Source organism: Salmo salar, chromosome 10 (assembly GCF_965601325.2).
Source record: "Salmo salar chromosome 10, fSalSal1, whole genome shotgun sequence".
Classification (NCBI taxonomy): Eukaryota; Metazoa; Chordata; class Actinopteri; order Salmoniformes; family Salmonidae; genus Salmo; species Salmo salar.
In genome coordinates, this window is record NC_138300.1 from 75,209,848 (window position 1) to 75,234,201 (window position 24,354).

Genomic DNA, 24,354 nt, shown 5'->3' on the forward strand with positions numbered 1-24,354 from the left:
TTTGCATTTTCTAAAGGTGTTAAGATCATTAATCGTAAACTGGATGAATTACTCTCATTTGTCAATGTCAGAAAATTTGGGACTGATTTTCTTTGTTCAGCTACTGCCTAGGGCAGCATATTTTCTGTGTTACTGTGAATGTTGTAAAGAAATGTGTCCTGAAGATTATTTGTTCTGCTTTTGAATACGATGTGATTACTACCTTTCTCGTTTGAGATTCTGTAGCAATGTTGTTACCTATGGATACTAGTGTTGTGCTGGGTGAATTGGGACTGTCCCAGGCCTCCAGTGACTCAGCAATGGTCTGTGTGACTCAGACGCAGCCTGTGTGTGTGTGTGTGTGTGTGTGTGTGTGTGTGCGTGCGTGCGTGCGTGTGCATGTATCTGCTTGCGTAGCTGCCTGCCTGTAAGACCAGTGATGATGAATGGAAATACTGATCAACAGAGGAATAGCAGGGATGAAAGAGGGATTCAAATTATGTTACTCTAACGCGAATTGATAGGATACTGCATTAATTCTCCTTCTGTAATATAATGAAAGTGTATGTAAATTAATGAATTAGCCATTAGTATGACTGTAAAGTGAAGGGGCTACCATTGGGATTTAAAAAAAAAATCAGGCTCGCAGGCACACATTTTGGGGTAATGCTATGAATCCCAACGAAGAACAACTTGAAGATAATGAAGCTTTCTCACCCACCAGAGTCAGGTGAAAGTGCACCAGCTTGACAGTCAGCTAAATGTTTTTTGTGGGCAAAAGTCAAAGCTAATGTGCATTAGATAAACCTGTTTGGGTGCTCTCTAGGAGCTAGCTATATCAGTCGTAGCCTATAGCATTTCATTGAGCTCCGTAGAGCTATTGGCTAGCTTAGCAAGGCTCGGTAAGGCTAACATATGTTAAGTCTGAGAGCTGTCCTGAGGTTTAGCCTGAGACTACTGTGCTGAGTCACACTGTCATTGCTACCCACTGTTCAACCCACACAGCCTACATACACTTTACTAGGATAAATGCTTTGGTTCCTGATAGGGTTATGGTAATTTAAGCAGATATGTAGACTGGACAATGGTCTGTAGGAAAAACAAGACACGTGTTCTGGTGTGCTTTGGGAAGGCTTTGGGCTCAATTCAATCTGTATCCTGTAGTTAGGGTTTACATTTAAAGGTCATTTCCAGTTGAGATGTCATATGCAGCTTTTACCGTGAATGCAGTCTCCGTGAAAGTGGGAACATTGCTTTAAATTTAAATTGCGCTATAGCGCTGAACTTCTGCGATACAGATTGAATCAAGCCCTTTGGTTGTCAATTACATGACGCAACCTAGAAGGCAAATAGAGACATTTGCCATAGCTGTAGGCAACAGAGATTATGGAGTGTGTTTCCGTTTTATTTATGGTCCCATTAATTCAATTCGTATTACCAGGTTTATAGGAAATTGAGGGATTTAAATAACAATATCCATAAAAATCTGTCCATTCCACATCCATAGACATAAACAGTAGTGGTCTGCCAAACCATTCTGGATGAAACTGGCAGACAGGCACGATAAACTCCATCCAGTTTAAATGCATTTCTAATTGAAGGACGTTGCGATTACCGTCGTCTTTATGCGTGTATAATTTGCTACAATGACTTGTTTCAAATCAATGGAGTCTTAGCCCTAGTTCAAGTGTAACAGTATTGCTTCCGTCCCTCTCCTCACCCCTACCTGGGCTTGAACCAGGGACCCTCTGCACACATCAACAACTGACAACCACAAAGCATCGTTACCCATCGCGCCACAAAATCCACAGCCCTTGCAGAGCAAGGGGAACAACTACTTCAGGTCTCAGAGCGAGTGACGTCACCCGATTGAAACGCTATTGGCGCGCACCACCGCTAACTAACTAGCCATTTCACATGGGTTACACAAGCACCACTACATCACTTTCTCTTTGGAAGAGCTGGGATAGACTGCTGTCTGAAACACTGCAGTGTGCCTCGCCAGACTTTTGATGATAGTTTGGGAGCCTCTGCCGCTCTTTATGCGTGGTACGGATGAACTAGCCTCTGTTTCATGCATTACGCCGGAGCAGTTCTTCCACTGTCTGGAGAAATGGTAATACATATTAATATATGTTAATTGCATGCAAATAAAGGTTGGTTTGCTACCACTCCCACAAAGGAAGAACAATCACGGCCTTAGATTTGCAGGTGGTCGCGTTAGAACAGACCCAGGGTCTGTTTGTGTCTGCAGAAATGCTAAGGCTTATGGTTAGTGTCATTTTTGGTGCACTTTAAAACCAGGAAATTATGGTAAAAACCCGACGTCTCAACACAGAGGTTGAAACATTTATAACCGATGGGCATTATATCAACATACAAATTGTTTGGCAATCCCGGGAGAAAATAGAACATCTATGTTGCACAGTAGGCCTAATATCGCTATTTAGTGCAATAAAAGTTCTGGTTTCTTTAACACGAGGTCGCTGTTATTCCTGAATTTGACCCAAAAAAACGAGGAAGGCTGCATTGTTGAGAACAGTGTTTTAATTTCTATTCAGTTCGTCTCGCCATAAATTTGGCGTCTGGACTGTGCATTAGCGACTCAACAGGGTGCTTCCTTCTTAATAATCTGTCAGGATTTGGGATTGGGTTTGAAACAAAGAACCACTCTCACACCAGGATTAGGAGTGTTGGTTCATGACCTGGCTGACAGGTGCACGTCTGGGGAAATATGTTCGAATTAATGTAATCACGGAGACCTTATTTAGATCAACTAATTTGTTGAAGCGAAGTGCAATCTATGAATAACAACAGGATAATACACACGTATGAAGGAAGCCACGCAAACAAAGAAACAATCATGCATGCGCAAACACACAGACAAAAATAATAATAAGGCTTGAATACCTTGGCTAAAATACAATCCATCATTGAAAGATGGCTCAATGTGTGTTGCCTTACATAAAGCTGTGATTTAGTCTAGCTAGCTTGATTGCCTAGCTTGGTCTGACCAGACTGAATACTGTGTCACCATTGTTTTACACAGCACTCGGTCTGATTTACCCAGGCTAAGATTTGTCCTCAGGCAGACCTCTGCATTGCGTTTCCTCATTAGAGTATCTGATTAAGGAGGAGTTAATAATCTATTAGACCAATGAAGAACTGCTCAACTGCAATATTATGTAGATTACTGTCCTAATGAACGACTACAATGTAAATGCAGTGAGAGTTGCTCTCAAATCAGCTTAGACCATTTTTCTTACTTGATCGCTCGCTAGATCAAGCGTTAACCAGCGATAGCAGACACCCGCATAGTGAATGTTTTGGAGGTGGAACTGCGTTGGAGCTGTCAATCTCGGTGAGCAGCTGCTCTTGCAATCATTGTCAGCAAGCCACATCGGCCCCACTCTCATGTTAGAAGTTCAGAGTGAGAAATTGTAGGCTATGTAAGGGATAATCAATGAGGGGCTATGCGTTCTATGGAAAATAATGAAGGAAGTGGAAGGTGTGTTCCACGATGCGCTAGGGGAGTAGAATTGACCTTCCACGGAGTTGCATTATTTTCCAGAACGCGTAGAGCCCCGAGTTGATTATCCCTTTTATATCATGGCTATACATTTTAACACAATTGCCGCTAGAAATGTGTTCATATACAAGGAGAAATGTATTCAACATCCACTGAAGTAGCTAGCAAGTTTACTAGATAGCTACATTCATTGCCATGGTAACCAAACAAACAGATTTGCTAGTTTAGATGCAAACAGTGGCGGATCTAGACCATTTCAACTGGGGGGCCAAGCTGGGGCCAGTTGTACTGTTAGAGGGGCCAGTTACATTAGACGTTATTGTTGTTATATCGTTTTCTTCACTGCATTGCAGGCATTAGCAAGTAAAAGACCATGTTCCGCGTTGCCAATGTCTAATAACGGATGTAAAAAAAGAACGATAGCAAAAATTAGTTATGTAAAAATTATTTCATACTCCACATTTAGGGGGGCCACAAGGGGGTCCAAAATTGTTGTCACAGGGGCACTGTATACACACTGTATACACACACAGTAACATTCAAAAGTTTGGACACACCTATTCATTCAAGGGTTTTCTTTATTTGTACTATTTTCTACATTGTAGAATAATAGTGAAGACATCAAAACTATTAAATAACACATATGGAATCATTTAGTAACCAAAAAAAGTGTTAAACAAATCAAAATATATTTTAGATTTCAGATTCATCAAAGTAGCCACCCTTTGCCTTGATGACAGCTTTGCACAATCTTGACATTCTCTCAACCAACTTCATGAGGTAGTCACCTGGAATGCATTTTCGATTAACAGATGTGTTAAAAGTTCATTTGTGGAATTTCTTTCCTTCTTAATGCGTTTGAGCCAATCAGTTGTGTTGTGACAAGGTAGGGTTTGTATACAAAGAGAGCCCTATTTGGTAAAAGACCAAGTCCATGTTATGTCAAGAACAGCTCAAATGAGCAAAGAGAAATGACAGATAGTTTTTATCTTCATTATCAGAGAGACAGAGAGGGTTGTACAAGCATTCGAACAAGCGAACAGACAGCAGTCACAGCACAGACAGGCATTATTGCTGAAAGCAGGCATATTGGGCTGATGTGATGTTTCCCTTGAACGGTGCAGTACAGCAGTAAACATTGATCCTCTACTGAAGGCTTATATTCCCACTGGTCCCCATGGTTGTCCTGCTCCATCTCCAATCCTGATCCCAAATCTGCTGACTAGGCCTGGAGTACCAGGCCTGGAGTACCAGGCATCCAATTTGCCTGACACACCTTTAGGCACTGAGGTGCTTGGGCCATCGTGCAAGCAAAAAAGGACCATCGTGCAAGCAAAGATGGTCCTTTTGGGAAGATCAATTTCATGTAGCCTACATCTCTGCATTTTTTGACGTAGAGTTCCATACTAAAATTCTCCCCGAGGAAACTAAATAATTAGATTTGTCACCATGCTGGCTTGGTGTCATTCTCATGATATGGATTGCAGCTATTCTTGATTTTCTTTGTTTGTTTATTGTGTGAGCTTGTCCAAAAATCCGTTGTCCAAAAATGTTACATAGCGCTTAACATTCACTTGAAGAGGGTATTTTATGGGAATTTCCACCTCCTTGCTTGCTGGATTCCCGAAATAAGAATTGTGAGATGGAAAAGTACAGAGAATGTTCTTTCTCTTTCTTTCTCTCTCAGGGTTTTCTCACCTTAAGCAATGGTATCATGGTATCACTTGCCATTGTGCTGAAGGTCACCTTGACAGGTATTTTTCATAATTCGTGTCCCCTGGTTGTTGTCTATTCAACCCTGTGACCCTGTCTTGGGTTTGTCATGGTGATGGATGACATGTCACTGTGCATCTGACTCATTTGTAACTGCCATTTTATAATCATTACATGAACCCTGACACCTCTTGGACATAAGTATGGAGAGGAGACGCCCACCTTATGATTGTGTGTGTGTGTGTTGGCTACACTTAGAGCATTTGCCATGCAATATGCAGAAGAGATATTCAGATGTGTTACTGGCTGTGTGGACTGTAGATTAGTTGTGGTTACACAAGCACAAAATGGTGGCGCAATTAGTATTCATTACCAACCTCTAATCGTTTGCATCTTGCGGCATCATACAATTCACTTCCCTAATTTGTAATGATTTTAAGAGAGAAGTCAAAACAAAATATCTGTGAAAAGGGTGTTTCAAAATTGAGAAATGACTGTTCCGTCTCCACCCGCAGCCTCTTACCTAATAGTCAAGCTCCTCAGTAGCCTACATGGAGCTAGATGGAATACTGTATAAGGGAAATGAAGCAATGATTTTGGATGCAATATAGTAAAACAAGAGTGAAAGATGGTTTGGTCAGGAGAGTTGGAGGTGAGATATTTATTGGCAGTGTAGGCCCCCCGAGTGGCAGTGGATCCCCCGAATGGCTGTAGGCCCCCCAAGTGGCAGTAGATCCCCTGAATGGCTGTAGGCCCCCCGAGTGGCAGTGGTGATGTCATGGTTGGCACAGTGTGGGCAGCCCGGGTCTCTAGGAGACGGTGACACAGCGCCAAACCCCTACTGTTGCCCTTTTCTGGCTGTCTGTTTTTCTGGCTGTCTCCTCACTCTCTTTACTGCATTTTTTTCTCTCTCTGTCTTCATGCCCTCTGTTGTATTTTAATTGTCTATTATTATACCTTCACTGATGTGTCTTCTCTGTTCTCCTTGTCTCTTCATCTCCTGATACTCAATCAGGGCCGGCTCCAGGCAGAAGCGACATAAGCGGTCGCCTAGGGCCCCAGGCGGCTAGGAACTCAGTCTAGGTCTCAACTTACTGTTGAGGTGCAAGGTGCAAGTTCAAAATTTGGTTGTGAATTAGCAATTTTTATATTGTTATGTCAGTCACTGACAGTCATTCAATTAGCCATGTCAGCTAACCATTCTTAGATTGTTAAATTAGTCTAGCCAGCTAACTAAACTTGTAGTAATCATGGCACGCCAGGCATGTGCCCAGGGACCCTGACCTTTAGGTGGCCCCCATAAAAAATGTTTAGTCACTCTCACTCAGATATCATTAATAACATGGCATAAGTCATTTCAAAAGGGGTAGAATTGCAGGAAATTAGCTGTCAAACAACAACAACAAAAAATTCTGCCCCATGTCAACATTTTTAGAAGTGCATGTACTTTTTAAAATAAAATTGCCACATTTTACATTTTAGTCATTTAGCAGACACTCTTATCCAGAGCGACTTACAGTCGTGAATGCATACATTTCATACATTTTTTTTTCTTCCCATACTGGTCCCCCGTGGGAATCGAACCCACAACCCTGGCATTGCAAACACCATGCTCTACCAACTGAGCCACAACTCCGCCCCATGGCAAAATGTGTAGATCTGTAGAAAACTTGCTTTAAAACTGCAAAAAAATGATAATAATTAGGAACTCAGTTGGGGTCTCAAATTACTGGTATGAGTTAGAATAGTAGAACACACAAGGGTTCAAGTTTGACATTTTTGGTTGTGTCTCAGCAGTTTTTCTCTTATGTCAGTCACTGACAGTCACTCAATTAGCCAATTTTTAGATTGGTAAGTCAGTCTAGCCAGCTATCTACAGTGCCCTTCAGAAAGTATTCATACCCCTTGACTTATTCCACATTTTGTTGTGTTACAACCTAAATTCAAAATGGATTAAATATATATTTTTCAGACCCATCAACACACAACACCACATAATGACAAAGTGAAAACATGTTTTTAGAAATGTTAGCAAATGTATTGAAAATTAAATACAGAAATATCTCATTTACATACGTATTCACACTCAATACATGCTAGAATCACTCTGCACACCTGGATTGTACAATATTTGCACATTCTTAAAAAAATTCTTCAAGCTCTGTCAAGTTGGTTGTTTATCATTGCTAGACAGCCATTTTCAAGTCATGCATAGATTTTCAAGCTGATTTAAGTCAAAACTATAAATAGGCCACTCCTTAACATCCAATGTCGTATTGGTAAGCAACTACAGTCCTTGTGTTTTAGGTTATTGTCCTGCTGAAAGATGAATTTGTATCCCAGTGTCTGTTGGAAAGCAGACTGAACCAGGTTTTCCTCTAGGATTTTGCCTGTGCTTAACGCAATTCCATTTATTTTTATCCCCCCATAAAACTCCTTAGTCCATACAAATGACAAGCATACCCATAACATGATGCAGCCACCACCATGCTTGAAAATATGAAGAGTGGTACTCAGTGAATTTCTTTGCCACATTTTTTGCAGTTTTACTTTTGTGCCTTATTTAGTCTTAACCTGTTGAGGACAGACGTTCCGCTAGCGGAACCCCGTTCCGCCTGCGGAACCCCTAGCCAACAGCCAATGGCATCGCACGGCGCGAAATACAAAACCAACTAAAATACCACAATTCAATTTTCTCAAACAATCAACTATTTTACACCATTTTAAAGACAAGACTCTCGTTAATCTAACCACATTGTCTGATTTCAAAAAGGCTTTACAGCGAAAGCAAAACATTAGATTATGTTAGGAGAGTACATAGACACAAATAATCACACAGCCATTTTCCAAGCAAGCATATATGTCACATAAACCCAAACCACCGCTAAATGCAGCACTAACCTTTGATGATCTTCATCAGATGACACTCCTATACAATACATGCATGTTTTGTTCAATCAAGTTCATATTTATATCAAAAACCAGCTTTTTACATTAGCATGTGATGTTCAGAACTAGCATACCCACCGAAACCTTCCGGTGAATTTACTAAATTACTCATGATAAACGTTGACAAAATACATAACAATTATTTTAAGAATTCTAGATACAGAACTCCTTTATGCAATCGCGGTGTCAGATTTTAAAATAGCTTTTCGGCGAAAGCACATTTTGCAATATTCTGAGTACATAGCTCGGCCATCACGGCTAGCTATTTTGACACCCACCAAGTTTGGGGCTCACTAAACTCAGAATTACTATTAGAAAAATTGGATTACCTTTGCTGTTCTTCGTCAGAATGCACTCCCAGGACTTCTACTTCAACAACAAATGTTGTTTTGGTTCCAAATAATCCATAGTTATATTCAAATAGCTCCGTTTTGTTCGTGCGTTCAGGTCACTATCCGAAAGGTGACGCGCGAGCTCATTTCGTGACCAAAAAAAATCAAAATATTCCATTACCGTACTTAGAAGCATGTCAAACGCTGTTTAAAATCAATTTTTATGCTATTTTTCTCGTAAAATAGCGATAATATTCCAACCGGGCAACGTTGTATTCATTCAAAGACTGAAAGAAAAAAATGGAGTAGTCTCGTGAACGCGCATCTCAGTCTCACTGTCCCCAGGCTGACCACTTACAAATTCTGCTGCTGTTCTTTGACCAGAGACAGCAGACACCCCATTCCACTTTCTGGTAGCTTTAGAGAGCCAATGGAAGCCTTATAAAATGTCACGTTACAGCAAAGATGCTGTATTTTCGATAGAGATGCAACAGAAGGACAACAAATTGTCAGACAGGGCACTTCCTGTATGGAATCTTCTCAGGTTTTGGCCTGCCATATGAGTTCTGTTATACTCACAGACACCATTCAAACAGTTTTAGAAACTTTTGAGTGTTTTCTATCCAAATCTACTAATTATATGCATATTCTAGTTTCTGGGCAGGAGCAGTAACCAATTAAATCGGGTACGTTTTTTATCCGGACGTGAAAATACTGCCCCCTATCCCAAAGAAGTTAAACAGGATGCATGTTTTGGAATATTTTTATTCTGTACAGGCTTCCTTCTAATTGTGGAGTAATTACAATGTTGTTGATCCATCCTCAATTTTCTCCTATCACTGCCATTATACTCTGTAACTGTTTTAGTCACCATTGGCCTCATGGTGAAATCCCTGAGCGATTTCCTTCCTCTCCAGCAACTGAGTTAGGAAGATTGCCTGTATCATTGTAGTGACTGGGTGTATTGATACACCATCCAACATGTAATTAATAACTTCGCCATGCTCAATCTCTGCTTTTTATTTTGCCATCTACCAATAGGTGCCCTTCTTTGCGAGGCATTGGAAAATCTCCCTGGTCTTTGTGGTTGAATCTGTGTTTGAAATGCACTGTTCGACTGAGGGGCCTTACAGAAAATTGTATGTGTGGGGTACATAGATGAGGTAGTCGCTGAAAAATCCTGTTAAACACTATTATTGCATACAAAGTGAGTGAACTTATTTTTTTTTTGTTGATAAGAACATTTTCCCATAACAAATGGGTTGAATACTTATTGACTCAAGACATTTCAGCTTCAAATTTTTTATTACATTTGTAATAATGTGTAAAAATGTAGTTACACTTTGAAATTATGGGGTATTGTGTGGTCAGTGACACAAAATCTCAAATGAATCAATTTTAAATTCATGTGAAAAAAGTCAAGGGGTGTGAATACTTCCTGAAGGCACTGTAAATTTGTAGTAATTATGGCCAAATACTGACCAGGCATGCAGGGCAGGTGCCCAGGGGCCCTGATCTCCAGGGGACCCCCATTGATTTTGTTAGTCACTCTCACTCAGATATTATTAACATGGTCTAAGTCATGGCAAAATTTGTAGTTGCAGCCGGCCCTGTACTTAATGAGGGTGAATATACTTAGTTTCATCCTTTCCTTTGTTGTATATTATAGCACATCCTTCCTCACTGGTCAGAGAAGATTGGCCATAGATGCCAGAGCAGTATGACGCCAGCCCAGGCTATATCCCACCATTTGCCTCCTGGAGTTTATTCTATCTGGTCCCTGCACATAGGGTAAGTAGCCTTAGAAAGGGGAGCCTTCTTAGAGTAGTATATAGACTAGAGGTCGTGGCCGATTAATTATGGCGGATTTCAAGTTTTCATAATCAGTAATCTGCCTTTTTGGACGCCGATTATGGCCGATTACATTGCAATCCACGAGGAGAATGCGTGGCAGGCTGACCACCTGTTACGCAAGCGCAGCATCAAAAGGACCTTGTGGCTGCAAGGAGCCATGGTAAGTTGCTAGCTAGCATTAAACTTATCTTATAAAAACAATCAATCTTCACATAATCACTAGTTAACTACACATGGTTTATGATATTACTAGGTTAACTAGCTTGTCCTGCGTTGCATATAATCAATGCAGTGCCTGTTAATTTATCATCGAATCACAGCCTACTTCAACTTCGCCAAACGGGTGATGATTTAACAAAAGCACATTCGCGAAAAAAGCACAATCGTTGCACAAACGTACCTAACCATGAACATCAATGCCTTTCTTAAAATCAATACACAGAAGTATATTTTTTTACCCTGCATAATTCGTTTAAATAAATGCATGTTAGCATGCAATATTAACTAGGGAAATTGTGTCACTTCTCTAGCGTTCCGTGCAAGCAGTCAGGGTATGTGCAGGAGTTTTGGCCACCTGACTCATTGCGAACTGTGTGAAGACCATTTCTTCCTAACAAAGACCGTAATTAATTTGCCAGAATTTTACATAATTATGACATAACATTGAAGGTTGTGCAATGTAACAGCAATATTTAGACTTAGGGTTGCCACCCGTTCGATTAAATGCGTAACGGTTCCGTATTTCACGTTTTGTTTTCAAAATGATAGTTTCCGGATTTGACCATATTAATGACCAAAGGCTCGTATTTCTGAGCATTTATTATAATTAAGTCTATGATTTGATATTTGATAGAGCAGTCTGACTGAGTGGTGGTAGGCAGCAGCAGGCTTGTAAGCATTCATTCAAACCGCACTTTACTACGTTTTCCAGCAGCTCTTAGCAATGCTTGAAGCACAGTGCTGTTTATGACTTCAAGCCTATCAACTCCCGAGATTAGGCTGGCATTACTATAGTGCCTATAAGAACATTCAATAGTCAAAGGTATATGAAATACAAATGGTATAAAGAGAAATAGTTGACGTGTCATAATTCCTATAATAACTACAACCTACAACTTCTGAACTGGGAATATTGAAGACTCATGTTAAAAGGAACCACCAGCTTTCATATGTTCTCATGTTCTGAGCAAGGAACTTAAACGTTAACTTTTTTACATGGCACATATTGCACTTTTACTTTCTTCTCCAACACTGTTTTTTTGCATTATTTAAACCAAATTGAACATGTTTAATTATTTATTTGAGACTAAATCGATTTTTATTTGTATTATATTAAGTTAAAATAAAATTGTCATTATTTATTTTCATTTTTTTATTTCACCTTTATTTAACAGATAGGCAAGTTGAGAACAAGTTCTCATTTACAATTATTATTATTATTACATTATTATTATTATTATTACAAATAATAATTTTTTGGGTCCTCAAATAATCGGTATTGAAAAATCATAATCGGTCGACATCTAATACAGACCCACACAGAGACTCAGACAGATAGTCCTGCCTCATTTCCCCAGGTGATGATCTGGGTGGTATTCATTAGGTACGAAAACGGTCTGAAATGGAGTGAAATGGGGAGGTACTATCTGAATTTGTCCAATTAGAAATGCTCATTTTTGTTGTCCATTGTTGTGCCCTCATGAACACACCCCTGGACTCAGTGATTTGGCCACAACCATTCCGAGGTCGGGGTCTGAGATTGGTACTCGGAGGCCCAGCTGCGATTAACGTAGAGCGGCTTTATCTGGCTTAGCAGCACAATCATCCAGCGCTGCCAAATCACAGGACTAGGATTACAGCGAGGAACTGGGATATACACTTACTGTTCAGGTTCAAGGTGGCGAGCCAACTGACATCCAGGAAATGGTTGGGTGGTGTTGGCATGTGGTTTGTTTAGTTGTTTAGGGTGAAACGTTACAGAACATTCAGACAGAGTTGTGTTGTATGTTACCGACATGTTTTTCCGACATGTTTCCCAACTGTCTGCTCTATGCATTACATTTCTAACTACAATGGTCTATATATTTTGCACCCTGCTGAATAAGCCTGTGGGGTAAAGGGGGTTTAAAGAAACAGGGATAGAAAAGGCTGAATTTGAGGGAGCCATTTTGTTTTGCCAAGTCTGCAGTGCTGATATGATAAAGTAATGATTCAAAATCTGATACGGAATCCTACATGAAAGTGCAGCCATTTTATATCAACATCAAATAATTTCTCAGTAACAATGAAGTGCCTTAAAGGTGCAATAGGCAGAAATCACTCCACCATTTCCTAATAGTTTTCCTAATTTCAGTTTGTGACAAAACAAGCAATGTGTAGAGAATCGTTGTACCATTTCAACCGCTGTGAAATATATTTTCAATAACCAAAAATATTGTATTTTCAGCTGCTTGAAGCTGGTGTACAAAACTGAAAGGAAAAGACACAAAAACACAATTTAAGAATGGGAAGTATGGAAATAGAGCACATAGAACAGATACACCACTTCTTAGACTTGCTTTCAATGTGAATGATGGATGGAACTCACTCGCCCAAAAAGTTACATATTGCAGCTTTAATGTAATAGTTTTCCATTAAAATGGCAAAAAAGAAACAAACATGGCTTTTTAGAAAGAAAAAATATATTTTTTTGTGTGAGTGGTCTGAGTGGAGAGGGGAAGTGCACCTGGAAACTGAAAACTAGCTGTTATTGGCAGAGGTTTGAAATTCTCTTTGTTATCGGTCTATTAACTTATTTACCGCCTGGTGATGTCACCAGGCAAGCCGAAACTCCACCCGTGCAAAATCTGCTTATTAGAAGATCCTTTGTAGATTGTATTTTGAACCAGCAACTATCATGAAATAACATAGATAATTTTTGTTTTTACTTTTAGTTTGTTTCATCAGATGTTGTACAATGCGATACAAACACAGGAATTTTGACTGCATTGGGCCTTTAAAATGTCATACTTGGTGGTCTGTCTTTTATGGAGACTATAGCCTGGTCTGTCATTTTCCATTTCAATGTGCTCCTCTTTATCTATAAGTTATACTAAGCTCTACCTTCAGAAGGCGATGAAGTCACATTAGCTAAATGAGATTAGCGGCGCTAACCCTGTTTTCATGTGCCTCTCCACGCTACCTTTGTTTACTGCGATGGGTGGCTTTCGATAAGATGGCCCATGCAGGTATCAGGTTCAAATTGCCTTCTTACTCTTCCCTGTTGGGTGTCAGTGTTGCGTAAAAGCTCACCTTTGTCACCTTGTCTCAGTTACTTAGGAGTGACTGCTGAAGTAAACAGGAAATGACATCATCAGGTGTAGCTCTTAGAGCTATAGCTATAGCTTAGCACAATGGGGTGCCATGATGGTCAGATGCTTGCTATGTGTACTTTGAAGGTGTCTTTGGGTAAGCCAACCATCTCTCATCCATACCCTTCTCACACTACTGACCCGAACCAAGCCCGAGCCCAACTCTACTGGGCACGGTAGTGTGAGGGTGCCAGAGAGTTAATTTATATGCAGGTTCATGCAGTCTTAGTTGTCTCTTTAGCATCAAATCTCTATCAGATACCAGATTTATGGTTTGTATATTTTGTGTATTGGACAGAGGAGCTGTCCAGGGTGCTGAAGTCATGCTCCGCCCAAACATAGGCTACTGTATCTGTAACTCATGCCCTGGATAGAAGTGGTCCACAGGTACTTATTTAACCATTATCTAGTTATGGGGGAAATGATAAATTACGCACGCCAAATGTTAGCGACCAGGCTAACTCAAGCCAAGCATCTAACATTGATTACGTTGATTAAACATATTCTCAGTTCTATCTCAACTCCAGCTGGCTACAGCGAGACAGAGTTAGATGCTGCCTCCAAAGACCCAAAACTGTACAATTGAAGAGTTTATTTCCAAAACGCTATATCCACCAATTTTTCTAATGTGTGTTTTTTCATCAGAAATGATTGCTTATGGGTACCTTCATGTGTGTGTAAAATATTACTGTTCTCAGATTTTTTATTCATAGATTTTAGATGTGTATGAAAATGTGTTTATTTTGCAAAACACTATACACTGAGTATATAAAACATGAAGAACACCTGGGGGGTCTCCCTAGTGGTGCAGCGGTCTAAGGCACTGCATCGCAGTATTGCGGTGTCACTACAGCCTGGGGTACGTCCCCAGTCGAACAGTGTCTCCTCCGACACATTGGTGCAGCTGGCTTCAGGGGTTAAGCGAGCGGGTGTTAAGAAGCGTGGCTTGGCGGGTCATGTTTCGGAGGACGCATGACTCGACCTTCGCCTCTCACGAGCCCGTTGGGGAGTTGCAGCGACGAGACAAGATCGTAATCACGAAATTAGGAAGAAAAGGTTGGGTAAAAATTACACAAAAAAAAGCACCTCGATATTAGGAAGGTGTTCCTAATGTTTGTGTATTCAGTGTATATGCCATGTTTAGCTGGAATGGAATGTTCTTATCCTGTATATTTGACTGTGATATGTGGTTGTCTCACCTAGCTATCATAAGATGAATGCACTTACTGTAAGTCGCTCTGGATAAGAACAGCTGCTAAATTACAAAAATGTAAATGTTTTACATACAGATTTCATTATATGAGATCTGTATGTAAAATGTATACATTTAAAAATGTATTGACATTTTACATTTTAAATATTGATGTTACAAATGTATCATTTCTACATTTCTTTATAAAAAACGTAGTTATTTGTTACATTTGGTAAAACCTAGCAGTACTTCTTATTTCTCTGAGTGAGGCGGATATATAGCATTTTGCAAAAAAAACATGATTATTTGTATCTCTGAAATGAAACCATAAAGTGATAGATTTTAAACAAATACATATGTCATTGAACAACCCCATGCCATGATTAGTTAGTGAAAAAACACGTCAATTTCTTCTCATAATTTCTTTAAACAATAAAATCCCATTTACCAACATTTCTGAAAATGGATATACAGCGTTTTGGAATGAAACTCTTGAATTTGAGATGTTATCGTTTTAAATTCCTTGAACCTCCTCACAGTCCCTGATTGCTAAATGTGGAGCAGGCTATTTGGAGCAGTGCAGTGACTGGGCCGTGGTCGATCATCAGATCAGTGCTCTGTTTTAGCTGTTTTTTAACAGAGTGCTCCCATTTCCAGAGTTCAGATGCGGGTATTTATATCAAGCAGGTCAGCTTAGGTAAAGGAGTACTGAGCAGAGTAACAGTGAGTTCTTTCTGAAAACAACCTTCTCTCCTCTGGGTCCTGGGGTACTGTATGGAACCTGTGGCGGTCGGTGCCGTTTAAGATGAGGGATGACGCAAAAAAAAAAAAAATTATGAGCATGGCCTTATTTCTATTACATCTAGCTCATCTAGGGTGTAATCATTAGTCCAACAGTTGCAAACAAGAGTTTCTATTGGACAAATTCAGGTATGTTTATCCCCATTTCGTTCCGCTTGCTTCTGTTTAAGAAACGTTTTTGAACAGAATCGGCGGAATGAATACACCACTGATCAAACAAACACAGTTAGTACTGTGTACAGTCAGTAAGCAGTTTAGCATTTACTCCAGCGGGCCCCGGTGGCATTACATTTGTAAAACCAAAAGCTTACCTTGACTTGGAAGAGTTCCAGTGTTGGATAGTCATAGCCAGCTAGCTAACATAACATCCCTCTGTTTGAGTAGGTTAAACTAGCTAGCTACATTTTGCTAGCTAAGTAAGTAAGTGATCTCTCTCCCTTAATTTTTGAAGAAATGAATTGGTTCAAAACTGTCTTTCTCTCTCTCTGAGTCAACTACTCACCACATGTTATGCACTGCAGTGCTAGCTAGCTGTAGCTTATTCTTTCAGTACTAGATTGATTCTCTGATTGTTTGGGCAACATGTTAGTTCATGCTGCAAGAGCTCTGATAGTTTGGAGGATGTCCTCCGGAAGTTGTCATAATTACTGTGTAAGTCTATGGAAGGGAGTGAGAAGCATGAGCCTCCTAGGTTTTGTATTGAAGTCAATTTACCCAGGGGAGGATGGAAGCTAGCTGTCCTCCGGCTACACCAAAGTGCTGTTGAGGCTACTGTAGACCTCCATTGCAAAACAGTGTGCTTTAATCAATTATTTGGTGACGTAAATATATTTTGTATAATTTTATCTAAAAAGGATAACAACTTTTTAAAAGTTTCACTTTTTATTTTTGGGCAATTCACTGAGGAGGAATGTCCTCCCCTTCCTCCTCTGTGGAGCCTCCACTGATGGAGAGCCAAGTCAAGTGAGTCTGGAGCTAAGAGTGTTAGTTTCTCCTGAGGTTTCACTGGCTTCCCACATTAATTATGCGTAGATGTGGATGTATGCGAGTGGTTCGGGTTTTATCATGTGTATCTTCAAGTCAGGACCACCATTGTACAGAGAACTGAGGACACAAGCTAATAATATGGTAATTAACTCTGTGAGCCTCTTTGACATTGCTAAAACAGGCCTATTGCTGAATGCGTTAGGGAGGCTGCTTCATAAGTTCACAGCTGCTTACGACGTTTTGTACATGTCAGAAAATGACACAGAAGTGAGTGATACAAAATTCCTTGGTGAAATAAGAGCACTCTAGGGGTATTGAGCAGGAAACTCAACAATAAAATGCACTGGTTAAGATTTGGCCTGCATCTAGCTTATCTAGGGTGTAATCATTAGTCCAACAGTTGCAAACAAGAGTTTCTATTGGACAAATTCAGGTATGTTTATCCCCATTTCGTTCCGCTTGCTTCTGTTTAAGAAACGTTTTTGAACAGAATCGGCGGAATGAATACACCACTGATCAAACAAACACAGTTAGTACTGTGTACAGTCAGTAAGCAGTTTAGCAGTTACACCAGGTGGCAATACATTTGTAAAATCAAAGCCTACCTTGACTTGGAAGAGTTCCAGTGTTGAATAGTCAAATCCAGCTAGCTAACATAGCATCCCTCTGTTTGAGCCAGGTGTTTGAGTAGGCTGAATTAGCTAGTTACATTTGTAAGTGAAAGTGAAAAATAAGAAATGTAGCTAAAATATAGGAAAGCTGGATTTTCCACATGCCTTTGGTGTATGGAACGCCGTTTGGGTTTTGCATGTAAAAAAAGATACACGTCAAATAACACTCTATTATAGAATGTTGTGTGTTCTGAATTTGCACGTGAAAGCCAAGCGCCACCACTACTATCAGTAGCACTATCAAAACTGTATTAAAAAAGTCTGTAAACAAGCAAACACCGGCCACGAATGATGTGTTTACAATACCGCGTTGATAATAAGGCATTATTTGTTCGACCGCAACTTCTGGGGTAGCAAGCTTTGGCTTGGTACCTAGCTAGCACCAATACAACCAGCCTGAAAACAATGACCAGTAGAAACTGCAGTCATTTACATTATTCTTAGCAATGATATAGGAATCCTTGTGAGTAAGTATTAGCTAGGTAGCCACTTCTTGTTTGCCTATTGAAATTGAACTAGCTAGCCAGCTACTTAACTCTGTTGCCCAAAGCTAACGTTATAAGCAGCCAGCTTGCTTCATCTGGCTAGTGAGTCTCGATCGGACCGGGTTATGTGTTGTTAAACTAGCCACAATAAGGATTAGTGGAATTTACGGTTCCTTCAAAATAAAAGGACCTATTTGAAAATGATGCAGACGGTTACAATTGGTGGAATCATGCCATATTTAGACTAGATAACGTTAAACAAGGTTGGAATGGGAAGCAATGAAATGGGGTATCAGTCTACTCAGTGACACCCATAGAACAAAACTGTTAAGAGTTTACGCAAATATTAGCGTTGTACCTCTTATCGCGGGACTGTGACTGTGGAAATCACCTCCACAGTCAGCCTATTGTGTGTATTGACATTCAGATTGCACTGTACAGCTTTACCTAAGGATTGGGGATCAATGAAATGGGGTATCAGTCTAATCAATACCCAATATATTTTTTCCTAACATCCTCCTCAGAGTTATCAGACTCCAAAACATCCACGCAGTATTGTTTTTCCTCGGGAATAGTGTTCAATACACATAGGTTGACAATAAATGTGTCTCAATTCAGTTGTTTCAGAATCCCGCAATAAGAGCTACGATGTTAATGTTCTCTGGGTGTCACTGAGTAGACTGATACCCCATGTAATTGATCTACAATCCATAGGTAAGGCTGTGCAGTGAAATAAGTATGCCTCCAATGCAATTCTAAAGTATAATACAATCAGTGTGATTTCAACATATTTTTGTCAAATTAACAAATGATTGTCTTTTGTTGATTTTATATAACAACATTCCAACCTCGTTTAGCATGATCTATTCAATTATGGCATAATTCTACTATTTGTATTCATTTGCATCACTGTCAATGACATACTTTTATTTTGAAGGCTAACCGCAAAGTCCACGTTTGTGGCTAATCCTTATTGTGGCTAGCTTCACATAGATGGGTCCGACCACCATCAAAAATAACTGTTTTATAAATTAGGGTTATTTTAGATGACACCTAGCTATATAGTTAGCTACATAACTATAGCAACTGTGACAGATGTCGTTTTCTATGTTTCTGGGGAAGAACATTGTTTGCATCCATGAGCTAGCTAACTTTTTTTTTAATGACCAGCACTGTAGGTGCGTGAGACAACTTTACAAGCATCATAGCATAGCATACGTATCGATGAATCGTTGTGACATATGAAATACGTGTGATAGTGAGAAGAAAAGAATATATATATATATATATATGTATGTATGTATGTATGTGTGTGTGTGTGTGTGTGTGTGTGTAATGAATGTATAATAACTACGTAGAAAATGTATAACGCGTTAAGTCGTATGTGACGTGCAGTCATATTCATGTCCTGATTTGTCGACAAGCTTATTTGACACATCAAATAGTGTTACTTGACACGTCAAATAGTGTTTTTTTGACACACCCAAACGGTGTTCCATATTGGTGGGATGTCAGTTTCCATGAAGTGGGATGCTTTCATGTTTCTGGGATACTAGTTAAAGGAAAAGCCAGAGGGATGAATAGAGGAGGGGAACTTGGCAGAACGTCCTGCTATTCTACAAGACTGTTTAAACAAAAAAAAAGCAAAGCAGAGAAACAGAGCTGTCTGACATGTAGGCTACTACAGATGCAGTCCTGAGGATTGAGCCTTGTGTGTTTATATTATTCACCATGGAGGTTGATGGGCATGCTTTAGGCCTACATTATTAACTGACTAATCTTTGTCTATACTCTCCATGGCTTTTGGAGTTTATGAGTAATATATAATTGTATCTGACTTTCTGTACATTTGACTCTGATTATTCTGTTATCTGAACATATTTACTTACTGGTACCAATGACATAGGCCACTTACTGTAAATTCTACTGTGTGCCGTTCTTCATTATTAGCAGTGCTGCTACTTACAGTGGTTTCCTACTAATGTTATATAATGAAGTAAACCTTCCTGTTTAACTTCCTGCAGTTTTCGCAACCTACTTTTCTGAATAAAGAAACAGAGAGTTACAACCAACATTGTCATCACTAGATGATGTCTTGTGGAGAAGTGAAAGCAATGGTAGCCTCTTAAGTCTCTATCCCGTAGGGTATTATTCACCTGTCTACTTACTGGACTGACCAGCCCCTCGCTTGACATAGACTCTCTGTTGTTCAAGTATCACAATGTACCAGTCTGAAATGTCAGAGAGGGGTCATCCTGCCGGGACTAGCAGCTAATGCAGTCTCCTTTCTGCTGTTTCACCTGAGAAAGCATATCAGGAGGGCAAAGGGACACGCTGTCTCTCTGGGAATAGACTATAATCCTACTTATCCTTATTCTGCCTGGGTCTGATATCATATGCCTTTGTTCTCGTATTCTATTACGCCCATGTTTTGTATATTCCCCAACGTCCCATGTCCCCATATTCTGTACTCTTACACTGTAAGATATCCAAACTAACTGATGTAGTCAATGGCTTTGGTCACGATGCAGTGAGTCTTCTTCCCCACAGTCTGTGGGCAGCTAGGCTGAAGTGGGCGAACTCTCGTCAAAGGTTCTTCCAGTACGCTCTAGTGAACCAGGGTTCTCTTTTGGTACCTCACTGCTCCAACTATAGTAGGCCTACGCAGTAAAACTTCACTGTCCCTCTCATAGTTTGCCTAGACTGGTCCCAGATCTGTTTAACCAGCTTCTATGGTAATTGGCAAGACGGAATAAACATATCTGGGACCATACTAACAGTTTGCTTTTTCCTGCTGCTAATAGCAGCATTTGATCAGTTCTGTAGCAGGTCCAATCACCTTTCCTCTATCAAGCCCCAGGTCCAATCACCTTTCCTCTCTCACAGACTAATGCTGAAATGCGTCTCACCGTAAAACACAAGAGGCCGGGTCAGGGTAATGATGAGCGATTCGGTCCATTTTCATGGCAACTGTGAGCTATATCCTCTGGGTGATGTGCCTTTCTTCCCAAATTGTTACTACAACATCTAGAAATGTTAGTTTACATTTTTTACATTTTACAGCCATGCTGGTCGGTTTCCAATTTCTATGTAATGATATAGCCAGCATCCTCAATTAAGAGTAATAAAGCATACTTTATCATTGGCAACGAAAGCTCATTAGCACCACAACCATTTGGATGAGGTTTCACTTTTTTGCTTCATATCAGCCAATTATTCTGTTCCTCCTACTGAGTCAACTGACTGACTCCAACCAATCACAGAGAGTTTGAGCTGTCACTCCACAGCAGACAACCAGTGATATGTTGGAGTAGCTGTTCAAATGCAAACTTTTTCTATTTTGGAAATGAATCAAAAGTATCCTTACTGATTTTGAATCAAAAGTGTACACTGTCTGTCATGTCAGGCCAAGTTGTCATTCTCATCACCTAGGCCTGTACCTCCTATCCCCTAATTTACTGTTTTTACTGTTCTCCTCTTTCTCAGTCCACAATCCAGTAATCACTACCTTGCATGTGGCAAGCAACTAGTGCTGAGCGATTAACTGAAATGTTGATTATTTTTCATTTTTTAAACAACTAATTGACCCATGTCGGTTCAATTATATGTCGTTCTGTTTTTTTTCTGTGAGCTCAATTCACACATTGCACAGTTTCTCGAGAGATAAATCAGATCCAGCCTGAACTGTGCGATGTAGTAGGGAGGCCAATATTATACATAATTTAGAGCATAAAACGTAATTCACTACAATGACCATAATCCATTGTGCATCTACTTGTCTGGTCTGTGTTTTTTTTACGCCTGTTATGGAGGAGACAGAAGAATGCACAATCGTGAGGGGATATAGAGAGCAGCTGTAGCTTCGAGGGGTATCTCTACCTGAAAATACATGACCTAAGTGATTGATAGTTGGTATTCAGCAGTCATAAAAGTATCCCTTATTTACTTTGAACTACAAGTACTACAAAATAGTGATTTTGTCAGACAGCATATGCAGCAGCTCTATAGAGATGAGATGATGACTTGGAATGAATTAATAAAGTCATTAAATAAATGTAATATACACAACAACTGAAACATTTTATTAAGGTAAAGTAATGTGAATAAATGATGGTTAATAAGTGATACGCAGTAATGGACAGTCACTACCATCATGGGACTTTTATTAATTGTTTTATTCTGTGTTAAAGCGTTCAACCCAAATAATCAAAACCGAAATCGAAAACCATGATTATTTTGTAATAATCAAACCGAAACCGAACCGACCTCAAAAAGCACTAATCGCTCTGCACTACAAGCAACACAAAGCGACCCTCTGTAGAGCACTTTCACAGCAAAGAGTTGACAGTGCATATACAGTACCAAAATGGCGGAGGGCGGCAAACTCAGGGGATGTATAGAAGATACCAAGTGGAACACAGAGTCAAGTTCCCTCTATTATTAGCCGGCTCTATTATTAGTCTGCATTGGTGCTTAAACAAACGGGAATTAAATGCTTATCGTCACACCTCTGAACTGAATGGGTAGAAATGCTGACACATAATTATATCAAATCTGCACAGGAGTGGGTCATTCCATGAAAAGTGCCTTTTGCATCCCTTTGATATTTTAATGAGAAATTGTGCAACAATATTGAATTTTAAAAGCCTGGTATATTAAATTGATTTTTTTTTAATAACTTCATGTTCATCTTCTCCTGCACCACCCCAACATTAACATATGTGAGAATTTCGCGTTTCTATGTTTTGTAATAAAAAAGATAGAGGAAGATAAGTGTTTCCAATGACATCATCAACCAATTAGTAGACCATTTAAAAAAAAAAATGTTTTACTACAAAACATAGAAAAGTGACATTTTTGGCTGATTTAAGATGAAATCGTCAACTCTGTTATGGTCAACCCTGTTACTTTATCTGGCACTAAATAAGTACTTGCTATAGTATTATTTGTATTTAACCTCTTGAGATGGGGAAAAATGTGGTTATGAAGTTGGACATGTGCTCTTTATGACAGAATGTTAAAATGAGGTAAAATCCAAAGTTTTTTTTTGACCAAGTTATACTTCTCAAAAAGCACTGAATTGGTGGAACGACCTGGATATTCAGCATTATATTCATTAATTAATCCTTTATGATTTATTATGTTTGCTCTCTCTCTCTCTCTCTCTCTCTCTCTCTCTCTCTCTTATGTCAGTGATTTCATACCAATTATACCAACTCACTGCATTGTTTTCAGTGTCTATGATATTGACCAATAACCTGAAAATCATATGCTTGAAGTCCTTGTGATGATGATTGCCAAACATTCGGATATATTGGGCCAATATTTCTATGTTACAAAGCCATGTAATTCTAGCTTAGGTATTATCCAATTCTCAATTCCCTTGCATGAAAATGTCAGTAGCTGTTCTCCACTTCCAACTGCGCACAGACGTCAATTCAACATCTATTCCACGTTGGTTCAACCAGTGTGTGCCCAGTGAGTTTGTTCTGTTCTAAAAAGCTGTACCTGTTAGCTCTGATTTCAAGCCGCAACCAGTAGTAGACATTGGTGACCTATTTCCTATTCCAACTTTTGTTCTTGCCTTGACGCACTGTGGTGTGTGCTTTCTCTAAGTGTCTGCCCCACATACAGGCACCACGCAGTACAGAGTACTAAATCTCCCCGACTGAAAAAGGTTTTCACAGATAAACTCTGGATGCTCTCCAGTAGGATGTCTTTGGGGCAGACTGCTCAGACTCTGGCAAGATTCTCAGTAGCTTTTTAAGTTGTTGACCTGTGCCAATGTTGGTTATGTCTACAAGGATTTGAAAGGAACACTTCAAAGCAAGTGCATGAAAGATGTTGACAAAACACGTCTGGCCTCTCTCATGTTGTTCGATTTTCTGGCCCCTGTAGGACAAAGGACTCTCCACCACAAGAGTGATACCCTAGAGACAGTCGTGTTAGTCAACCCCTCAGAGGATACAGTTGCTTCAGAGGTGTGTTTCAAGATTTCAATCATTATATACATCTGTTTACATTTTGTCATTATGATTTAAAACCTAATGCATTTCCTTTTTTCCTATGAGAAAACAAACTATTTTCTCTCACCGTGCTTTAAATGGAATACCATAATGGCATAACAAAATGTAAATACATTTGATTCATTTCATAGTGTAACCCATATAAAAAGATCCAATCTTTGTTCTGTGCTGTTTCCTATAACTCTGCTCTGTTTTGCTCTCTGCCCCAGATCCAGTCTCTAGTCACAGACTCAGCAGGACACAAACTCCTGGTCCTGAGTGGGCAGAACTCAGACCACGGTGACCTGCTTCTCCAAAGTGGGGTTTTCACCTATAAGAGCTTCTCACAAGTCTTTGCGCATCCTGGGGTAAGATATTACTGTTCAGAACAGTCAAATCCTATTCAGAACAGCCTGTTCTGACACTTTATAGTCTGTAGCACTGAAAAGCTCATGTTTTTCTAATGAAGATTAGATTACCAATGAAACTACAAATATTTTATATTCC

The 24,354-nt window shown here is 39.7% G+C and overlaps 1 protein-coding gene across 2 annotated transcripts in view; it reads left to right on the forward strand.

The window, feature by feature from the left end:
• The window catches only part of LOC106560744 (uncharacterized), an 80,103-nt gene that overhangs the window by 35,842 nt on the left and 19,907 nt on the right, over positions 1–24,354 (forward strand). For both annotated transcript variants that reach the window (XM_082957156.1, XM_082957157.1), the window contains 2 exons: positions 23,741–23,823; positions 24,078–24,215. In XM_082957156.1, the coding sequence (XP_082813282.1) occupies positions 23,741–23,823; positions 24,078–24,215 (221 nt within the window). The remainder of the gene's footprint in view (positions 1–23,740; positions 23,824–24,077; positions 24,216–24,354) is intronic.